The 21,709-nt window shown below is 43.3% G+C and overlaps 2 protein-coding genes across 4 annotated transcripts in view; both read right to left on the bottom strand.

Annotated features, from left to right (window-relative positions):
- The window catches only part of LOC129208591 (elongin-B-like), a 50,493-nt gene extending 40,513 nt beyond the window's left edge, over window positions 1-9,980 (bottom strand). Inside the window, exon 1 of one of the 2 annotated variants that reach the window (XM_054831547.1) lies at window positions 9,955-9,980. The gene's annotated coding sequence lies outside the window, so the exon portion shown is untranslated. Of the gene's footprint in view, window positions 1-6,180; window positions 6,311-9,954 lie in introns of those variants that run through there. The other variant, XM_054831545.1, reaches the window with a different exon arrangement.
- On the bottom strand, window positions 2,619-20,770 carry ANXA8L1 (annexin A8 like 1). Of its 2 annotated transcripts, none has more exons than XM_054831537.1 (14): window positions 20,689-20,770; window positions 20,531-20,577; window positions 16,243-16,333; window positions 15,881-15,975; window positions 15,089-15,202; window positions 14,151-14,241; window positions 13,457-13,536; window positions 12,779-12,838; window positions 12,152-12,245; window positions 10,257-10,352; window positions 9,955-10,013; window positions 8,966-9,088; window positions 6,181-7,611; window positions 2,619-4,794 (listed from the first exon to the last, which is right to left on the bottom strand). In XM_054831537.1, the coding sequence occupies exons 2-13, from the start codon at window positions 20,549-20,551 to the stop codon at window positions 7,555-7,557; spliced, it is 981 nt and encodes a 326-aa protein (XP_054687512.1). In that variant the 5' UTR covers window positions 20,552-20,577; window positions 20,689-20,770; the 3' UTR covers window positions 2,619-4,794; window positions 6,181-7,554. The 2 variants fall into 2 exon arrangements, with proteins under 2 accessions (XP_054687512.1, XP_054687513.1); XM_054831538.1 differs by having other exon boundaries at window positions 2,619-4,701.
- Window positions 20,771-21,709: the final 939 nt, after the last annotated feature.

Here is a 21,709-nt window from a genome sequence, read left to right as displayed (position 1 = left end):
GGAATTGTTCAGCACAGAATGTGAATAAGTTTCTGCACCTTCCTTTTGCTACTTTTCTGCTGCAAATTGGAAAGTTGACTGTGACTTAGTATTTCTTACAAAAATATTTCATATTCATGTGTCACAGTTGCTTCCTAGCAAAGTAATGAAGTAAGGTTCGGGTGAAACCCTGGAAACTGGAAAGGAAAGGTTGACTAACACAGGAAGGTAGCAAAGCTGTTGGGTGATTCTGAGATGCTTCATAAGCTTTGAACAGGAAGTTCTGACCAGGCTAGAAGTTGACACCTGCTATAGTCTTCCTATTTCTTCCTGTCTAGATCTTTTGGGATATGTTTAAAACTCAGAACTTATCCCCCACAACACTGATCTCTTCTGTTGGAGAAGATTGCTAGCGACATTTAAGCAATGACTTTTCCCTCCCTTTTGAAGAACATCAACCTTTATTATGGCTAAAATAACAAGGGATGTTTCAGCTCAGTAGCTAAACCAAGGAATTGAAGGGGAAACTGTGGTTCTTTGGCTCAAACTAAAATAGAAATTAAGGTGATATTTTGGAAAGTAAAAGAAAATTCTGAGGCAAACAAATATTCACTTTCTCCCCTCCAAAATGTCATGTATCAGCTTCAGATTAATGAAACCTTTTAGTAATTGTTTTTCAGCTTGAAACAATTTTAAAAATAAAGTTGTCATTTTAAAATCAATACATGGAAATGTTGACTTTCATTTTCCCCTTATTTTTCTGCCCGACATTCATTTATAAGCTCAATTAAATTTCATTTCTGTCCACCAAATGCCATTTTTCAGTGAATACACTACTGTCAATAACATTTTGCCCAGTGCTGACTGTGATTCTATGCTTCCCTAGAACATTGCTACACATGACTCAGTTCCTGCTTGGACTGTAACTCAATTTCAGAGCTCACTGTCATCTATAACTCCAAAGAGCAATTTCAGCTGAAATCCTAAATTGAATTACAGATTTGTATTGCATTGCTCACTATTTATTAATAATATTGTGCCTACAACATATCCTGTTCTTCATTACCACAGAGAGAACAGTACTAGTTCCTCTGTGTGGTCCAGAGCTATTTATTTCTCCAAATGTTAGATCCCTGCATGTACAGAATCTATGGACATGTGTGTTTCTTTTGTAATATTGACCTTTACCTAGCTAGTAATGCAGAAAAGGTTTCTTAGGACTATAAAACCACTTGGATGTATCCATATGATTTATGTGTCATAGAAACATATCACCATATGCATGTTTCAAAGAAATACTAAGTATTATGGATAAAGTCACTGGGAACTTTGAACTCCCATACCAATGACACCCTTAAGTGTCAGGCATACAACTTTCGGTCAGAAATGTCAGTCCCAAGCCTCCAACAGACATAATCAGTCCAAGGCATGATGCTGACGCACCATGGCTAATTGAGATTTGGAACAGGAAAGCATATTGGGAAAACAGAAGCAGAGCTTGAACAAATCACACTTTCCTCCAGACAGGTCCCCAGGTCCCCAGGGCTGACTGTTTCTATCATCTTCTGGGAGGACAGCCAGATAGAAAACCTAAAGTACTTTTTTTTCCTGCAACCTAACATAAGGTTTTTAGTAAAGAACAAATTCTCTACCTATAACTTCTTGAAACCTCAGGGGTGAGTCCTTTGGGTTCAAATGGATGAGACCATGTCCTGGGTTGTCAGATGGGATAGAATAAATTTTTCACAAGAAGCTGTGAGGGGACACAGCCAGGATAGCTGACCCAAACTAGCCAAAGAGATATTTCATAGCATACGACATCATGCTCAGTATATAAGCTGGGGAGCTGGCAGGGAAGGAGGGATTACTGCTTGGGGATGGGCTGAGCATTGGATTCCAGGCAGTGAGCAAATTGCATTGTGTCTCACCTGCTTTGTATATTCTTTTATTAGTATTGTTGTTATTTTCATCTTCCTTTGCTGTGCTAATAAATTGCCCTTATGCCAACCCACAAGTTTTACCTTTTTCTTCCAATTGTCCTCCCCGTCCCACGGGGTACAGGGGGAAGATTGAGCAAGTAGCCACATGGTACTTAGTTGCTGGCTGGGGCTAAACCACGACACACCAGAAGCCTGAACAGCAAATACTTACAAGGCCAGTATTGTTTGCAGCAATGGGAATGATGGAGAATTGGAGTGACCTTCTCGGTTATACGTGGTCTGAGCAGAAGAGGTCATCGCACTGTGTCAAACAAAACATTTCTGTGCTGCTGCGGTATCCCAGACACGGGGATGTGCGGCACTTGTCAACTCCAACCACTGAAGAAGAGTCTTTGGAGTCAGCTCGGGCATTCAGGTTCAGGGCAGAAGCTGAAGGAAATCTTGTTATGTCTTTGGCACAGTCCCATCTTATCATCTTACAATTTGGTACTATCTTCCCTGCAAGGGAGATACCATCCAATAGGTCCCAAGGAAGGTCTACAACTTCATCATCAGATGGCCACCTTGCCAGCAAAACAGGCTCCTTCGAGAAAGCCAGGCAATAAGCCACAACACTAGGAGACTCCATTATCCCATCTGGATGCCTGTGGCAGGCAGTATTTCCTCAGTGCAGCAAGTTACATTAATAAATCAACACTAATTTACCATTAATTTATTAATTTTGGAATAAAAAATAATCAGCAGTGTCCATTCAGAAAGGCTCCCATCTGCCCAGCAGTGAGGATTAAAAAAAAAAAAAAAAAAAAGGAGGTGGAGTAACTGCAGTGCCTGTTTGGTCATCAGATTCAGAGACCTTCTCTTTCCCTTGAGAGTACTGAATAGTATTGAACAGGGCTTGATAGGCAGGGGCCAGGCCCCCCAGCACGTTGCAGTGATTTATGTCTCTCTGGAATTGCCAGCAGACTTTTTCCAAATATTTTACTAGTTTTACAGGATTCTGCACTTGTTCAGGGGTGAAGTTCCAAAACACTGGAGGTGCCCACTGATCTAGGTACTTGCCCATACTATCCCACTCATAACCAGCCAGTCTCGGGGCAGGTCTCTGAGTGGTATTCTTTATTAGTTGTTTAACCCTAAACAAGACCTGAACCACATTCAAGAGATCTAGCAATAGGAACAAGGATATTCAAAATTCTCAAGAGATGTGGTAGCAAGCCTGAAGGAGAAAGGGAAAGTGAAGGTGAAAGTATTCCTCTCTGTCTCCCCCATAGATTGGTTCTCTGGGGAAAAAAGGTAGAGTGCGCTATTATTAATAATTCCCAGGAGATAGCGCCCGAGGTATGGAAATGACAGCAATGCTGAATACACATACCAAATAATTCTCATGGCTAATAATGTTATCTTATCATAACCGGGTAGTACACAGTGCAGCAAAAGGAAAAAAGTCTTCCAGCTCCCAGAGATGATAAACAGCACCATAGGGAATACATAACGTAAGGAATTACTTTACACAACCATATGAACAAATAATACAACATTGTGATGAGCAACTATTAAACTAATATAATGAATGCTTACAATGAATTTGTTTTAACATGCTCTGGTCAGATCTGTTATCTCAACCCTTTGTGCCCCATATTGGGCACCAAAAAGGACTGTTGAGGTTTAACCCCAGCTGGTAACTAAGCACCATGCAGCTGCTCGCTCACTCTTCCCTGCCAGTGGAATGGGGAGGAGAACAGGGAAAAAAAAGAAAAAAATCAAACTCATGGGTTGAGATAAAGGCAGTTTAACAGTATAATAAAGGAAGAGAATAATAATAATAATTATATATGTGTAACAGAAGCAATGCACAAATGCGATTGCTCACTACCTGCAGAGAAGAAACAAAAACAAAAAACCCAAACAAGCCTAATGGCCCATCTGTTTCTGAGCAGCAATCCCACCTTCCAGCCATCTTCCCCAATTATATACCGAGCATGATGCCATATGGTATGGAATATCCCTTTGGTCAGTTGGGGTCAGCTGTCCTGGCTGTGTCCCCTCCCAACTCCTTGTGCACCCCCAGCTACTCGCTGGTGGGGTGAGATGCAGAAAAGACCTTGGCTCTGTGTAAGCACTGCTCAGCAATAACGAAAACGTCTCTGCATTGTCAACACTGTTTTCAGCCCAAATCCAAAACAGAGCTCCATACTGGTTACAATGAAGAAAATTAACTCTGTCCCAGCCAAAACCAGCACACCCACCCTCTGCTCTGAAATGAAGTGCTGTCCGGGCTGCCTCACAGAAGCCCCAGTGCCAGCTCTGATGCCTCTGGCAAGGCTCTTTGCTTGCCCCAGCCTAGCCCAACAGCCTGCACCATCCCAGGGTGCCTCTGAGCACTGCTGGGGAAACCGTAGGGAACCAGGAAGATTGAATATCGTCCTCAGATTATTTCCTCCGCCTTAAAAAACATTCCTAAGCATGAGGAGATGGGAAAGAGATCTGCCGCTTCACCCAATTAAGATATTTGCTGTTTTCTTCCACTTCCTGACAGGAACAATGTTTTTTTTTTTTTAACCTCACTTTGAACACTTAAATATACCTTATACAAAAATTACTCCAAACTGTTACAAAATAGAAATGCAAGTAAAGCCAGACCATCCAATCTTTTCTTCTTTTCTCCAGAAGGCACAGTGATGAGAGCGCTCTTAAGCAGAGCCTTTGCTTGCCTGTGGCTGGCCATTGCCTGGGGATCCTCTGTTCGGCCTTCTGGGTTTCAACCCACATCTGCACTGGGATGCTGGGAGAATTAAGCAACACTATATGAAGTCAGCTTTCTCTGGAATAGGAGTCTTCAGGGCTTAAACATGATTTATGTGCACTGGCATCATATCTGGAATAGATTTTTATTAGTTTTCCTAGGTGTCAGGAACAGACCTAGTAGTTGGAGTCAACTATTCCTATGTACACCTAGGTGTGAGTTGAGCAGAGAGCTAAAGTACCTACACCTCACCACGCTGCTGGTTAGCACAACTCCTGCACTGTGCGCGCTGCATCTGGAAACACAGAGCAGCCACCCAGGGAGGGACAAGCAAGGTGGCATTAGTGCAGTCCCTGGAGACCCCCTGCACACAGGTCTTCCTGCAGCACAGCGGGTAGAAAAAGGCTGGCACATAGGCAGCAGAAGGCCTGCACTGGTCCTGGGCATTTTTTACATTGCCCCTGTTACCTTTTCCTTACTGAGCTTTTATCTTGATTTTTATGCAATAAAATCATGTTAATTAAGCTGCGAATGAATAGAAAGGCCCTAAATCAATATTTGCATTTGGAAAAGACTGGTTAGAACAGCTTAGGAATTGATTCCGCTTTAATAAAGCGCCTGTTCACCCAGGGAACATTTTAGCAGCAATCAATATGTAATTAAATCTTTATTGATGTTTTACAATTGTTTTGTTTCCCAGCAATTATGGTGATAGAATCAGCTTCCCTCGGTTGTTCCTCCTTCCCAGCTTTACTACTGATCTCCTGTGAGCCTACTGGCAACTCACCTTACATCGCCCAAGCTGTTATTAATAAATTGGCACCACAATCACACTGAAACAGCTCTAATCCTAACCCACTGTGCTAAGCACAGGGCAACAAGAAAAGCCAACCTCTGACCTGAATAACCTGATAGTAACAAAAAGAGGAGCTCCAAGATGCTATAAGCACAAAAGTTGCAGTAAAATCAGACAACTCTGGACTAAAATATCTTTGAAGAGCTAAGCTTTCTTTAGGCTGTTCTAGTCAGATGTTAAGTCTCTCAAAGCTGGGATTACTTCTCACTTGCTGACTGTCCAGCCTCAGGAAATGAAAATGTCATGGGTACAACTGTATAAGTTATTCATGCTCCCTGCTAGGGCAGTTACCAATTCCCATTTGGCCTTTCCAAAATAATACACCAAACATGGGGAGGAATGACTTATATTTTCACTAAAACCTCATCACACAGATCTGGTCAGAGGAAAGCATTTCTGCAGAGCCTCTTAGCCATACCAGTGCTAAGGGGCTGCAGGGTGAGAGTCCCTTAACCAGAGTCACGAAGGGGGCAGCTGTCAGCAAATACACCCTTTCATTATAGATTTTAAAACAGCTGGGAGGGAAAGCCTGTGTTGTTTAAAGGGGAGCAAATCTCACCACCCCGTGCCTGTTCTGCATCTCTCCCGCTGGAGCCCTGCCTGTAACCGAGGCATTTGGGCACTACTCGGGGAGGCGGGGAGTGACTGGGATGTTCGCTTACCTGCCCTATCCGGCGGACAGGTCTCGGGGTCCCGCGTGGGTCCGTGAGCTCTCCCCGCCGTGGTCCCGCCGGCCGGGCTGTACACAGGCTGTCACCCACAAGAGGGTGGTGTAAGCACGGTTTTCTCCGCAGCAGGCATCCCATGCCGGTCCCGGCACGCCTCTCGCTAGAAATCAGCCTCTGAACCTGCTCTTAAGCAAAACTAGGAGAAGGCTGATCATCAGTGGCAACGACAAGTGACTCTCCGAAAAATCAAGTAGGTCCTCTGGTCAGCAGAATGGAGATGTGATTCCCTGTTCTTTGATGGCTGGAGCTGGTCTACATCCCCCTTGACGCTGTCTAGAGACATATCTCCAACTCACTTTTAGTCCAGGTGAGAAATCGGGTTATCACTGAAAACACAAGCACTTAAAGGATCAGAGATTGAAACCACCTCCTCTTCATGTTCACCTGAACTATTGATCAAGGCAGACATGAGCTTGTCAAAGCATTTCATCCTGTTCTCTCTGTATCACTGCCCAAATTTGGGGCAGTCATGGAGGTGGGGGGCAACTTCCAAGGCAGTCCATTGACCCCTGTGAAATTACTGTGAAACTAGGAACAGAAACAAGTCTCTTCCCAAGAGTAGGATATCCTACATTCACCAAAAACAAGTCATCCGGGCCAGTTTTGAATTCCCCACAGTCCGATTTATGTCGTACCATGAACTTGCTAGTCTCCCCCACCCCTGCAGACACATAACCAAGTATGAAATCAAGCACACAGCTTTCAACTTTCACATGCTTACAGCCAGTTTGGCTCTACCATTCCCTGCTCTTTGGGGAGTCCTCACTGAAGTTATGCAGATAAGGCTGCTAAACCAGCTCCCCTCCCTCCTCTACAACTGAATTCTCCATTCCGACCCACACCCTAAAGCCCCATTAATATCTAGGACTCCTTCCAGACCCAGTTGGTACTGTACCAGCTTGTCCTAGAAGTTAGGAAGGCTTGAGGACAGCCCAAGCTTTGTAGGGTTGTTCAGAATTATGAAACACCTGCAGAGGGTTCAAAAAAGTCTTTAATTTCACATCCAAGTGCCACCCTTTCACAGTGTGTTAAAAGAGCAAGGAAATTGCATAGAACAGAATAGAAACAAAAAAGAATATTCCCACTTGTGTTTGAAAAACTGTCAGGAAGTGAATAGTTTTTAATGTGTAATGAACATGCACATCCTTCAGAGAGCTTTGGAAATCTTCACCATTAATTTGATCTCTTCCCCCCCACACACACACCTTGTATCAATGGAAAGATTTTTCTACATGTACATTTTCAGACCCTTGTTCACTGTTAATTTTCCCCTCGGTATCCATTTCAACATCTTCTTCCTAGATTTTGTCAGTCACTGCCACAGAGACTCAACAAGGCTGTCTTGTAATCACCACTGGTGTCATCCTGACAGGAGAAAAAAAAAAAAAAGAAAAAAAAGAAAAAAAAGAAGAAAAAAAAAAAGAAAAAAGGTGAGCATGGAAGTTCCTCTGCATGCCCCGAGTGCTGACTTTGTCAGTCTGTGGAATATTCCCCCACAGGAAAAGGACTTTGGGAAGAGCAAGCCAGACTTCAGCAGAGTTACTGCCAGCCAACACACCATCAAAAGCAAATGGAGAAATGAGGCTTGTAGCTGCCACCTGAAATAACATTTATCAAGTCCAATTCTTTTCTTTGGAATCCAGGTGAGCAATTAATTGATCAGGGCTCCATCCCACAGAGCAACACAGACAAAGTCATCACGAATGAGAGCAACCGTGCCTGTTTTGTTCAGTTTTTATGTCCCTGGGTATGCGTGTAGCATTCTCCCTGCTACAGGAAGGGAAAGGGCAGTATAGATAGCCCTGACATATAACATTTTTTTAAAAAGCCACAAATATGGTCATTTGGATCTAGAGAAGCACTACAGAGAATATCACTAGATAAGAAATTTGCTCCTTCTGAATGTTTTGTGATGACAGGTGTAAAGCCAGTTCCACTTCTCCGAATATTCTGTACAAACCCTTGAAGACTGATCATTAATCAACATGACAGACACTGACAGTGTCAATTAGAAGAAAGAGCCTTCATTACAGAATCAGACTTCCCATGGGGACTGCTAAGGATAGGGCTTCTGTGCCATTTGCACTGGGGGAGAGGAATGTCCCAGAGTCCTTAGAAGCCCACCATTTCAGCCCTAATAGAAAACATGGCTTTTTGCTAGGGCAGGGTCATTCACTCAGAGCTGAGACTTAAACCCCAAAAGCTGCAAGAAGCTTTGACAAGGTTCAGTTCCTAAACCTATATCACCACAGTATAGACCAGGTCTTCATCTGGGATAAGTCAGTTTTAAAAAAAAAAAAAAAAAAAAAAATGTATCAGCACTGCTTTGACTTAGCTTGTGAGTAGTTAAGGACAGCAGAGACAGAAAAGAAACTGGCACAGAAGTGTGGTAAAGGTGTAACAGGGAGGATGACATGAACCTAGATTTATCTACAAGATCATGAAGTACACAGATACAGAGTCTGGTCCATAAAAAGCCTGGAGGAATCTCTCCTCAGGTTTGGCTTTGCCCGAGTCACCTACAGACCATACAATCTCACTCATCTTTCAGGCAAATAGGTCTCAAGGAGATGACTGTTAATAGGCCTAATGAAGGAGAGCTATGATCTTAGCAGAAATTACCTTTTTACTGAAAATAACCATGGAAGTATTCAACAGTGCTGGAGATGCTAGGAATGTATGTGATGATTAAGAACCATTGTATCAAGATGCTGCTTACCAGAATCATGCTGGAGAGAGACTTTCCTGCAATATGCTTGAATTCAACCTTTATAAGATTTAAGTCAACTTCACTTCGAGAAACAATCACCCTTATAAGAGTTCCATCATCGGTGCCAGCCCCCTGGAATAACAGATACATCAGCCTGTGATCTTAGTGGGTGTTTGAGGGATAAGCTGTTGCAAACTGGTCCAGGACAGGAGGAGTCAGCTTTCAAACATCACTTGGCACATGGGTTGCAGCACACCTGCTTCTTTCTGGAGGGTCAACCCCCACCCCCCTCCCAGGAGCCACTGTCAATACCTCAAGCTTACCATGGAACTGTGCTATAAGTCTTTGCACATGTCAAATGCAAAAGCAAACATGCTACAGAGTTGGAAGTCGGCACTGAATACATACTGTCCTTCTGCAGCATCACCCATCCAACACTTGGCTCCAACCAATATTGTTTAATCACTCACAGGAAAATTAAGATCACATCAATAATAAAAATAATCAGCCATCTCAGCTTTCCACAAAGTTGGGAGTGCTTACGTCTTTTACATATCAGTCAAGAGTTACAGGGGCACAATCTGCAGATGCCTTATGTGTCCCCATTTGGAACTCTTTCATTTTATACTGCCATTGAGAGAATTGCTTCCTAAAAAGAAAATATTGTGTTTCAGTCCATGAAGTTAACATTATGGGCAAAACTCCATGATCACTCTCCTAGAAAATCATCTTCCAGAAGGTTTATGCATGTTTCAGAAGGTGGGACTGGTGTCCTTGCAGACTCCTAAGTCAGAAAAGCCAGACTCCCTTGGTATCTCAAGCTTAAAAGGTACTTTTCTACTCAATGTGTTTGAAGGGATTTTGCTATTATTTGCAACAATAGCTCTAAACTTGCTGGATTTCACCAAAACCTTGGGTCTTCTAATTTGAATTGGTGGAAGCCAGGTTGCAAGTTAAGTCCAGTATGAAAACAGGTATGTTACAATAAAGAGTCTTACCTTTAAAGCATGGTACAGCCTCTCCGCAAAGTAGCAACGGACATTCCTTGTGCATTTCACTATATATACAAAAAGGCTTATTAAGATTCAAAGTAATTCCAGTCCAGAGCAGCAGGTAACAAAGATTCAACATGGTTTCCATTAATTCAGTGTGCTCCTGGGATCTGAGTTTATCTTACTTAAATACCCTTTTCTTCCTACCTGATACCTTTATAAAGTAGATCCATCCCATAAGAGTCAACTACTACAGGAGAAAAGGCAGCAGACTCACACAAAAGAGAGGGAAATGTAGCCACTCTTACCAATAGCCAGCATGGCATCTTCTAGTGAACCATGAGTTTCACTCTTGATAGAATCTTCTATGCTCTTACCAGCAAGTTTTTGGTATTCTTCAAACACTGTTTGAAACAGAAAGCATTTCAATTTTTTACCAAGCAACTGCTCAGGCATTTTGTGCCCAATATTTATGTGTGTTGCTTGTGTGGCAACATGAAAACACAGATCCTGCTAAAGCAACAGCCACATTTGCACCACCTTCAGTAAGCTTTAGTCAAGTCCAGAAATCAGTTACAAAAATGGATGGGAGCATTCACAAAAACCTAACCCATCCACAGGTCTTAATATTCTGCCTTCATTTGAAAATGCAAATTCAGTCACCTCATATTCATTTGGAAATCTGGCCCTTCATCACAGTCTTTAACCACAGAAATAAAGCAGGCGACGGAAGGATAGGCACAACTGTATCGTTTGGTCTGTGTTTGCTGATGTCACTAGCCTCAGGAGCCAAAATAAAATCAAATTAAATCTAGGACCATGCTGCTCATGGCCCTTGGACTTTTAAATGGTGCCAACAGCTTGGGAAAACTTATTTCAATCACAGTTTAAAAAAACAACTCAGAAAAGATGAGGAAGGCACAGATGCAGATTCCAAGATATTTAAACTCCCAAATTAGCAAAAGCTCAGCAACAGAGTTGTTGTTCCCCTTATATGCTCTGGATACTCTGGGGTTCAGAATTACAGACCTCAGTTCTGATTCCTAGCTTTTAAAGTAACAAAAGAAGAAAACTGCTGTGTAAAGCAATGAACATCTTACTGAAGTTTGCATCAACGTTGAAGATCGGATCCCTAAACATTAACACTCAAATACTTTGGTGAAAGGCAATACCACAGAATAGACAGATGGATACAACCTTCGCAACTCAGGCCCACGCTCCATATCAAAACCATCAAATTAGTTGCAACAATTACACTCAAGCTTTAAAGATGAATAGCTACAGGCTGCCTTAGTACAGAGAAAATCATAGATTTACTTGCTTGGTGATAGAGTAGGTCCCAGAGACTGGTTGCATCCTGACAGCGACTACTCGAAGTTCAATTTTTAAAGGCAGACACAGCCAAAGACTAGAGATGGCTTTTTTTTTTTTTTGCTTGCTTACTAAGTGATGCTGGGAGATTAAATTTGAAAACACAAGGGGGAGCTGGTCTCCAGGGCCTGGACAACAGCCTCAAAAGACCTTAGGCATACCTAATATATCACCAGGTAATTTATCAATTTAGGTCCGGCTGATTTACACAGTATTTGATATGCTTAAATTCAGCCTACATAACAGAATCTGTTAGTCATAGCTTTGGACTGCCACAAAAGTCTTGAGATGACAAGGCCAGGTCTCTGCTTCGCAGGGCAGTGGGGAGCTGAGGGCTCCCTTAGCTGGAGCTGGGTTAAGCATCTTCCCTCCCAGCAGCCTCTCATGCCCCCAGAAGGACCTGGGGCAGAACTGCAGGGTGCACCCCATGATTCTCCAGCACTGAAAAATAACCAGCTACTTTGTCAGTGATTTTTTTTTCCAGAGGAAGTTGCACCCAAGGAGTCATGGATCTGTCCACTGCATTCTCATACCCACTTTGGAAGGGCCTCTCCCTCTCTCCTTGGGTTTATAAGCCCAGCTATACTATACAGCCTTCACCACTGTATAAGGACTCCTACATAAGCCACTTGATTTTCAGCAGCACTAAGTTTTCATAAATTTTCAGAAAAACTGCTGACAGGTTTTGGTCACTCAGTGACCAAGGATTAGGAAACAGATTCAGGTGCTTATTTCTGACCACCTATCTCTGCCATCTGTAGTTCTGCCTCTTATTTTTGGCCAGAGTGGTTTCTCACTTCAGAGGCTTAGGAGTGTGGGCTCTGCTCCGTACCTTTCAGCAAGTGTGTGGCACTCCTTGTGCAGAGGATGGTGATGAATTGTGTCTCATCAGTGCCCCGTATCTTCTCCCCAGCAGCATAGAGAGTCTGTAATTTAATGCATAATTGTTAGAGGTTCTGTGCATGTAGCTGGTAAAGGGACATAGTTTGGCTTAAGGCACTGCTAGGGCAAAGGGGTTTGAAGTAATCTAAAACACTGTGTCAACTAGACTCTCCTAGAATGGTAGATTATGAAAATCCTTGACTGTGTTTTCTAGTCAAATTGGGACAGCCACTATGCCCACCCTTTCCATCCCTCCTGCAGCAGCTGGAGCAGACAACAATGCTTTTGAATTTTCTTTCTTATTCTTTGCTGTCCCACTCCACCACACTCATACTTTCATGTATCAAAAGCAGCTGAGCCTGAGCCCAAGCCCAGCTCTCATCACCCTTTCTTGGAACAGCAAGGCTCAGTAGTGCAGGCAAAACTGAAGAACCTCAAGCTGCTTCTGCTTGGAGAAGACCTCTCCCCAAACTCTTGTGGCTCCAACCCTCTGCTGACCCGGATTCTGCTGCCCACTGAAGCAGTCTGAAGTTCAAGACAGGTGGGATGCAGGCATACCATGGGCATTTGAGAGTACCTCTGCATCCTGGAGAGCCAGTGCTGTGTCCACATAGAGAGTGGCATTGTCCCTCTCACCCTATGAGAAGAAAAAGAAAGGTAACCATTTTGTCTCGTGAAGTATCTTCCACATGTAAGGATCACAGCGTACAGTCAAGATCAATTCTCCTTCTCAGATACCTATTTCTGCAGAGTACTCAGCAGTAATGTTTCAGACAGCACAAGTGCTAACTCCTTCACTGAAATGCACCAAAATCAGTCATTTGAAGTGAAGCCAAAAAATTGCTAAGCTATTCTGCTGCTTGGCAGGAAAAATCAGAAAATGCAATAGGATAAATGCCTCCAAGTGCACTCAGCATTGAGGGGGGGGACCCTGGAAGAGTGGTGAATCATCATTTAGAGGCAGTTTTCTAAGACCCTTGTAGAGTACAATGGTTTACACATACGTAAAAGTGAGGTGTCTCCCTGCAGCAGAGCTGACAAAGTTACCAGGTCTCTTATTGCTGCTGAGTGAGGGAGAGTTCCCCACTTCAGTCACACTGAAGCTGAAACAGAGATCCAGCCCAAGTGACATGTTTATCTCTGCAGTTTATCTAGTGATCATGACTGTATTGCATCTTCCATTGCATGTCTTCTCCAAAAAGGAAGAGAAAAACATGAAGATCTTTATACCCTCATTTCTCTTCTCCAGCATTACCTGAAGAAGGCAAACCAGCATCTGTTCAAGGTAACCACTTGTTTCCGATTTTATGTCTTCTTCCAGATCAGAACCGTATTCTACCCAAGGGAAAGAGAAGGACAAGGGAAGGATTTGTTATTTGGGTGATATAGTCAGGATATTACCAGTCACCCAAGGACACACAATAGCCTGACATTAGTCAAGAAGATCACTAGGGGAAAATCCAGGGCTGAGATCAGTGATACCCAGATCAGCATTCATGTCTGACTGAGTATACCACTAGCTTCACTGACGTCCAAGGCATAAACCAATAGCTAACTCTAGATGTATAGTTTAAGAGACCAAAGAGATATAAAATATTTACAAATTTATTTGATAAATTCCCCATATAAAGTGAATTTATGGGGAAAAAAAGCCAAGTGTATAGCTATAGTTTTGTTTGCATTCTGACAATGGTCTGCGTGGCCAAGCTGAATCAAATTTGTGATTTGCTGACCTTTAACTGGATGGAAAGTTAGAAAGGGATTTTCAAAGTCTCTCAGCATAGCCATGTTCTGTTTGCCAGGCTGAAAGCAGAGTTCAGCTGCACCTTCTTGTTTTTAAAAATCCCACATTCCTGCTAACAGTGCTAGTTGGTAACACCGTTCCTGCGGTGCAATCAGACAGCCACACATCACTCCAACCACACAAATCAGAGCCGCAGGCACTTTACCTTCTTTGTATGCCTTGATTATCTCTTTGATCTGCGCTTTTGTCCGGGATGCCAGGATCTCTATGATAACACCTTCACTTGTTCCCACACCCTTTAATAGAAAACATAGTGGAGAGATAAAGGTGGAGAAAAGCATCTTAGTCATGGACTGTAATTTACTGCTAGAGAAGTACAGTCAGGTGAAGAGTCTGACGGCAGCAAAGTGTTAGGCTGTGTGCTGAGCTGTGAGAAACCGTAGGGATGAAAGCTGGAAACACAGAGCACGTTTGATTTGAACATGGTTTCTTTTACTGAGGTGCTTAATTAATAAAGGATGATTTTATGTAACCCTTCACTTTTGCAATGCATTTCTGGATTTTGATCTTTGACGAGACTGTTAGAGGGATGTGGGGACACCAATGCTTGCCCAGTCAGTCCGTCTTTGTAGCATTTGAATAGACCTCTCTGTATCTGAAACTTGAAAAGATACCATATCAATAGGTAGGATCCCAGCCAGTCCCAGCCTGGCCCTCACACCACCACTCATTGATTTCTTAAAGGTTTCACATCTCAGGTGGGGCATCAGAGCAGCATCTTTGTATCATTGAGCTCCCTTCACAAGAGGCACCACAGAAAGCAACAAAGAGATGTTTGACTGAAAACTGTCATCTGTGGATGTTCATTCCTTGCCAAAGCTGAGTTTAGTTTTGCTGTTGCTTTCCCCAGGCTCTACGAGACACGTATGTACAGAAACTCTCACATAGCCCTAAATATTGAAGTAGCTTTTCCCCCAGAATATACATTAATAGTACAATTAACTATTTATCAAAGGCTATGGCTAATAACCAGCTTAATCATGTAATAGTACAGTTATTACCACTTGCATTAATAAGCACATTTACAGGAAATTAGCATTGTATCTGTGCTACTTCTTAAATAGCAGCATGCAATTCACTTACCTTCATGGCATCATGGAGCTCCTTGGCGTCATACTGGAATGGGGAGTACATGAGAGCTACAATAAGCCTCTCAAAGTCACCGCTCAGTTCAGACTTCAGGCTTTCAATCAGATCCTATTAAACATACATCACACAGTTAAATAAAAAGCCTCACAGGATCTTTTTATTGCCTGGTGCTCTTTCCATCCCCAAAGCCTCAGCAATGAAGCTGAATGACAGTATTGTGTTGATAGTTTATTAGAAAAGGTCCTGGGACTGGAAAAGGCATCTAACTCCAAAATGAGATTTGTCTAGGTCCTTCCATATTCCCTGTTGTCCCATCACTTAAGCTTCTCGCAGGTGCTAATTAATTCTGCGGCAGAGTAGGGAAGATTAAAATTAAAATCTTCCTCCACTCTGTTTTACTGAGTGAGCAGAACCAGGCAGCTGAAGGCCTTGAACTGAGCAAGGGATGTAGCTTCAGGCAGAGCTGATTGCCAGAGCTTGCTTATAACCCCAGGACTTTGGCAGAATCAGGCACGCAGTCTATCTGAAGATAGACTCCAAGCTTTCCTTTTACTATAATGCAGGTTTTTCAGGGTATGACTCACCCTGTTTTAGTGGGATGCAAGCACCCTATTCATTGTCCCATATTTGCCTCCCCCCACATTTGCTTCCCTTTCTTAGCCCTTCGCATGGCAGACTCCCTTCCACTTTCGTTTACCCCATGCTTGCAGTATGAACTGTACACCCGTTTACTACACCCGCCATGCAGTGAAACAGTGACTGAATATGGCTTTGTTTTGGAAGAACCTTTCCAAACTGTCCTTTGAAGGATTTGGCAATCTGTTGGCGCTGCATATTGCTCCTCTTGGTTAGGACATCAATTATAGCTTGTTCATCAGTCCCTGCGGAGAGCAACAGTAAGCCGTAAACACAGTGCACAGAATAAGTTGAGGCTAGTCCAAAATCTCAATTCAAGTATTCAGACAACCTTCCCTAGTTCATTGCCTTCATAACATAGAAGTTTAAGTATGTATCGAGGAAACTTTAATTTTTATTTTTCCACATTTAAAAAATGGTATCTCTGGCTGCAATTTTCTTCAGAAATGGCTATCAACTGGGCAATTATAAGCAAAACATAGAATTTACATATGTGGTTGGAGTCAACTCACCGAGCCCTTTCATGGCTTTGTATAGAGTGTGAGCATCAGGAGTGGGGTCAAAGTTTAAAGCACCTGTCACGGACTTGCCCTCTGCTTCACTCTGAAAGAAGAGGAAAAATACTTTTCACCACTGCTTTTCATCAGCTGAAGCAAAAGTATTTTGGAAAGTAAATTAATATTATTCATTGCCTACACATGGGCAAGGCACAGAAGACTGGAGGGGTTGGTTCAAGGTGACTCAGCAGAGCTCTGGAGACAACACAAGTTTCCTGCCTCCAACTGCTTCTACCAGCCTTTGGCTCCTGGCAGAAACATGAAGTGCAAAGCATGACTGACACTGCTGCAACAGTCGTTAGGTGCAGGCAGCCTCGTAGAGAAAGCTGAGTAGGCTAAACTTTCTTATTCACCCATTAAATACAATATTTCATAACATGTATGCTATCATATTATACTGCTGTCAGGATCTGCATTTCCTGGTGGTTTGGTGTAGGGTAGTTTTTAGCCATAGTTTTTTTTGATTTCATGAAATAGTCATACTATCACAGACCATTTTTCTAGGTAGCAGTTTTATGCTGCTGCTGCTGCTTCACTTATGCACAGCTGATTTCAAGAAGGAAGCATTTCGGTGGGAAGGATTTGGTCTAAGAGACTACTTTGAAGGAACAGATCCATCTGGAGAAGTGCAGGTTTGATGTTCTCCCCTGAACCAAGGGCCAGCTACACAGGAATCCTCCAGAGAGACTCCTAAGGCACTGCCAGTGCCAGAGTGACACACTGAGACTTGTGCCAGTCACCACAAGGCAGTGGGGCCATCAACCAGAACCCAGGCTTAAGAGCTTGAATTTAACAAAAGGTGTTAGTCAAGGGACTGGCTTGAATATATTGACACATGTCTAACAATAAGGTCCTGTCAACAGGGGATTACATGAGTGGTTAGTCATAGAGACATCACTACTTTATTCCAATAACGGACAGAATTTTCTCTTCCTTAGCACCAGAGAGATTTAAGTTGTGCCAGGAAAATACTATATTCTCATAAATTTACTTGCAGGAATATGGTTAATATTGAACTAATGATATCAGTATGACTTGATGGATTTTTCAGTGGGGATGGCCTCAGAGTCATACAAAAAGCACCTTCATATCAGAGCATACAGACCAGAAGGAATCACTATCTGACTTGCATAACATGGATCACTAAATGCCACCCAGCAGCCTCCTGCTATGGTCCAAATCCCTTCAGCTCTTATCTCCTGTGCTAAAGAAGAAATCTACTCCTCTTCTAGAGTTTCATCCAAGTCTTCCCCAGAGAAAAAGCCTTCAAGCAATCCTTGCCAGGTAGAAGAGCTTGTGGAAATTCCCTTCAGGACCTGCATTCCCAGCTTTTAATGAGAGGCTGGAAGATTAATGCCTGTGTGCTCAGGAGTGCCTGTCAATAAACACAAGGTCTACCCTAGCACCACAGCTGAAGCATACCTGCACTGTGCTATACGGATGCTCAGGCTGGCTCTGAGCAAGCCAGCTCAGGTGATCTTGTTAAGTGCTTTACCAGTAGAAATAGCCAGCACATTCTTGCATGCTGGCCCCTTTGCCAGCCAAGCTCCGAGAGCAGTGACAAGCAAGCAAGAGGCAACGATGAGTATCAAGAGAAGCGCTATGTTCATCAGTCAGGAAGATCTGGAAGAGGTCTTCAGTTTGCAGAAGTTTGCTTTACAGCCAGCACAGAGACAGACTCTTGTGCTACCACACCCTGGCTCCCAGCAGAGAGCAGCTGCAGAGCTGACAGTGTCAGCCCAAAACTTCTCACTAGATGCAGCTTGGAGTCCCAATGATTACTGAGCAGCAAACTTAAGGCTGTGGTGAAGATGTCACTGCAGAAAGAGCAATGACAGACTAAAGCATTGCCATCCCCAAAGGTTTGTCATCAGTCTGGAACAGGATGTTTGGCTGAGCTGGTAGGACCATTGCAAGCACTCCTTTTCTGCTCCCCTGTGAAGTCAGCCAGCACTGCCAACTGCCCTGGAAAGCAGGTTACACTCAACCATCTGATTTTGCTCTGAAAAAGATGAACAATCCTCTCAAGCTGCATACAAGGACTCATGTGAAACAAACTCTGAACCTGTGCCTGATGACTCAGAGAAGGAGGGAGTGCAAAGCTGAGCTTCCACTTGGAGGCAGTGAAAAAAACCTGAAACAATAGTCTTTTTCTTTTTTTTTTTTTTTTTTAATACTAATTCCAAGAAACATTTACAGCCCATCCTGGCTCACGTAGCACACTCATGACTCACTGGTACACCTCATTCTCTGTGTATTTAATTGTTCCAGCACAGGTACAATCATAACAGGTTTCCAGAGTAACCCTATTCAGTTTGGTCTTGTTCCCAGATAAATTGATCCTGCAATGACCTAACTGAAACTACTTAAGGCATCCGTGTAACACTCATGTGAAGATGAATAATTGACACAAAAGCAATGGAATCAGTGTGCCTTACAGCTGGGGCTCTGAAAAGTTATACCTATAAATGAAGGGGAAGGGAATGAAAAGTTTTCCCATCAAAATATTTTCAACCTAAACAGTAGTTTGTTGAAAAGCTGGAATTTGGGGACAGGTGGGGCTTTTTTTTTTTTAGGGGATGTTTCTGAAAAAGTTTCAGATTTTTTCATTCTGTTTGCTTTTGAACTCTATTTTTGATGAAGAGTTTGGAAAACCAAAACTGTTTTCTAACATCCTTCCTTTGCCTTCTCATCTTCTCTTCATGCCTCCACCCCCTACAACACCTACAGGTAAAAGATTGCTGGAGCTTTCAAGGGCTTTTTCTCCTTCTCCTTTTCTCACTCTAAGTTTTCAAAAAATTTCTAGTTTGGGGGGTGAGAGGGGGTGGAATGGATGAGCAGAAAGGGAAGAATTAAAGTCAGAGCTACTCTGAGTTTTGGAAAAAGTCCATTTTACTGTGCTGAACTTCCAAAAGGAAATAGGGAGGCAGAGGGACATCAGCAGAAGGGAAGATTACCATATTAATTTTTCTGGGGGAAAAAAATAAAATAAATCATGATATGTTTTGAGATCAGGAAAGTTGCCTATCTGAAGTCTATCTGAAGGAAAGTAGGAATAAGCTTGGTATTCCCTAACCCCCAAGGTGTTTTTTTTGTTGTTTTGTTTCTCCGGTTCCCTCCCCTCAGTTGCAAAATTGTAACTGAGAACCTGAAAAATGGTTATGTCCATGCAAAGTGGTTTCTCACTCCTTGATGATGTATTGCACCTGAGGTAATAAAACACCCTGCAAGACAGCTCTCCCATGCTTCCTGGGCACCTTTGCTGGCACGTGGCAGCAGAGGCCCCTTTGAGGTCCCCAGCTCGGCTCACCCCTTGCACAGGCTGCTGAAACATGAAGCCTTTTTCACAACAAGGCAGAGAGGAGACACAAATCTTTCCAAAGACGACACAAATCAGCAAGAGAAAGCCTGTGCACTACTGATAGTGGTGCTGGGCAGGGGGACTGGGCTGGGAAAGAAGACTTCTCTACCAGTATTCCTCCGTCGCATGTCTCCGGCAGGTCTCTTCTAGGCCTTGGCTTATAGGTATTCTGGAGATAAAGTCTGGGGGTAAACCTGGCCTTCCTCATAGGCAAATGGGACAGCTGCCATCAACGCAACAGAGCTCTGCACATCAGCAGAGCTGCCTCCCGCCTGGCCTGAGCCGTACCCTGGAAGCTGCCTCAGCACACACCAAGAGCATCCCCCCATCCTGCCACATTCCTTCCAAAGCCACGAGAGTTTAAAAGAGAACGCACACAGCATTTCTGGCTCCTAGAAGACAGACAGGGTGTCCAAGTCCACATTGTCTTTGCAATATTAGAAACCCACCAAGGAAAAACATGCAGCAGCTTGACCGCATCTCCCTTCATGACCACAGCCTGCCAGCACAACTGAGGACCAAAATGGGGACAGGCCAGTGCCCTGAACTCACTGCCACTGCAGATGATGAGCCTGCAGCTTTCAGACCTAATGCAGACCTCAGCTGTGTTACTTTACTGTCTCCCCACGTACAAAGGCACACAAACATCCCCTGCACCACTCTCAACTGAAGAAATAGGGAGAGTCTGCTCTTCTTCTTAAAGCCAGCAATCACGTTAACGCCTTCCGTAATAAAGGTATTGAAGTGCTGAAAGCTATTTTATAGTCAGAAAAATCAGTAAATAGGTCTGGCTGATTTTTAAAGGGAAACATTTCATTCCCACACAGTGCCTGATGCAACTTGTAAGTCAAGGTTTCCTACTGCAGTATTTCCTCTACTTACCCAGGCCTTCCACCATGCCATTGCAGCCTCAGTAGTGATACCTGGGCCTGTTGGTGGAAAAAAACACACATCACACCTCACGGTTAGGGAAACTGAGATTTGAAGGGGGTGGAAGGAGAAAAAAAAAAAAGAAATAAAGTTCTTTTCAATAAACTTACCACAAGAAAATTGGAATAACTGTACTCCTCAGGAGGCTTATTCCCTCTGGAAGCTGCAGAACGTAACTGGCCTCTCTGTGCTGGGAACACGCAGGTATAAACCATCCTTATCTACAAATTCCACAGGGCAACACCCTCAGACGTGACTCAACCTGTTTTTTCACATATGATCTCACAGGGAGAGATCAAGTTGCTTAATAAATGAGGCTTCCTTTGTGAGGAGCCCTACATTCAACCCTGTTGACTAAAGCTCATTGTAATTTTTCCACTGCTTCTCCCCACTCACACCCTTCCCCACTAACATTTTGGCCTCTGGCATTGACACAACATGCAAATTACACCCAGGTAATTTCTCAGCATAAAATTCCACTGAGACTCAGTGAGTTCTGCTACAACAGAATAAGCCACTCATTATTACTGACTTTTTCTAGCTCTACCGATATGGAACACATCAAAACAGGACTCTAGAAACTTGACAAATCCTTCTCTACCTCCCCTCCTTCAAAAAAAGCTTATTAAAAACAAAAAAAAAAAGAAGAAAATCAATCAACAAACACAGCCACACCCTTACACACATCTTACAGTAAAGCTCAATAAAGCAGCAGCCTGCACTGATACTTGGGACATAATGTCCCCCCTGCCCCGATCCCATACCTGGACTTGCATGGCATGAATCAAGAGGCATCTGTAGGCTAATATAGAATCATAGAATCTTAAGGTTGGAAAAGACCTCTAAGATCATGAAGTCCAACTGTCAACCCAACACCACCATGTCTACTAAACCATGTCCCAAAGTGCCACATCTACGCGTTTTTTGAACGCCTCCAGGGATGGTGACTCCACCACGTCTTTGGGCAGCCTGACCACTCTTTCGGTGAAGAAACTTTTCCTAATATCTAATCTCAATGTCCCCTGACTCAACTTAAGGCCTTTTCCTCTTGTCCTTTTGCTGGTTAATTGGGAGAAGAGACCAACACTCATCTCACTACAACCTCCTTTGAGGTAGTTGTAGGTCTCCCCT

The sequence above is a fragment of the Grus americana genome, chromosome 7, assembly GCF_028858705.1.
Source record: "Grus americana isolate bGruAme1 chromosome 7, bGruAme1.mat, whole genome shotgun sequence".
In the NCBI taxonomy this organism is placed as follows: domain Eukaryota; kingdom Metazoa; phylum Chordata; class Aves; order Gruiformes; family Gruidae; genus Grus; species Grus americana.
Note: the sequence above shows the minus strand (reverse complement) of the source record. Positions and strands in the feature narration are given on the sequence as shown.

What these genes read in the sequence shown, in the direction of transcription:
- ANXA8L1 (XM_054831537.1), bottom strand. Translation starts at nt 20,551, where the DNA reads ATGGCATGGTGGAAGGCCTGG. An exon ending in AGATGCCATGCTGGCTATTG is followed by an intron (nt 10,014 to 10,256) that starts GTAAGAGTGGCT and finishes TTGTATATATAG; the next exon opens with TGAAATGCACAAGGAATGTC. An exon ending in GGCTGTACCATGCTTTAAAG is followed by an intron (nt 9,089 to 9,954) that starts GTAAGACTCTTT and finishes CTGTTATTCCAG; the next exon opens with GGGGCTGGCACCGATGATGG.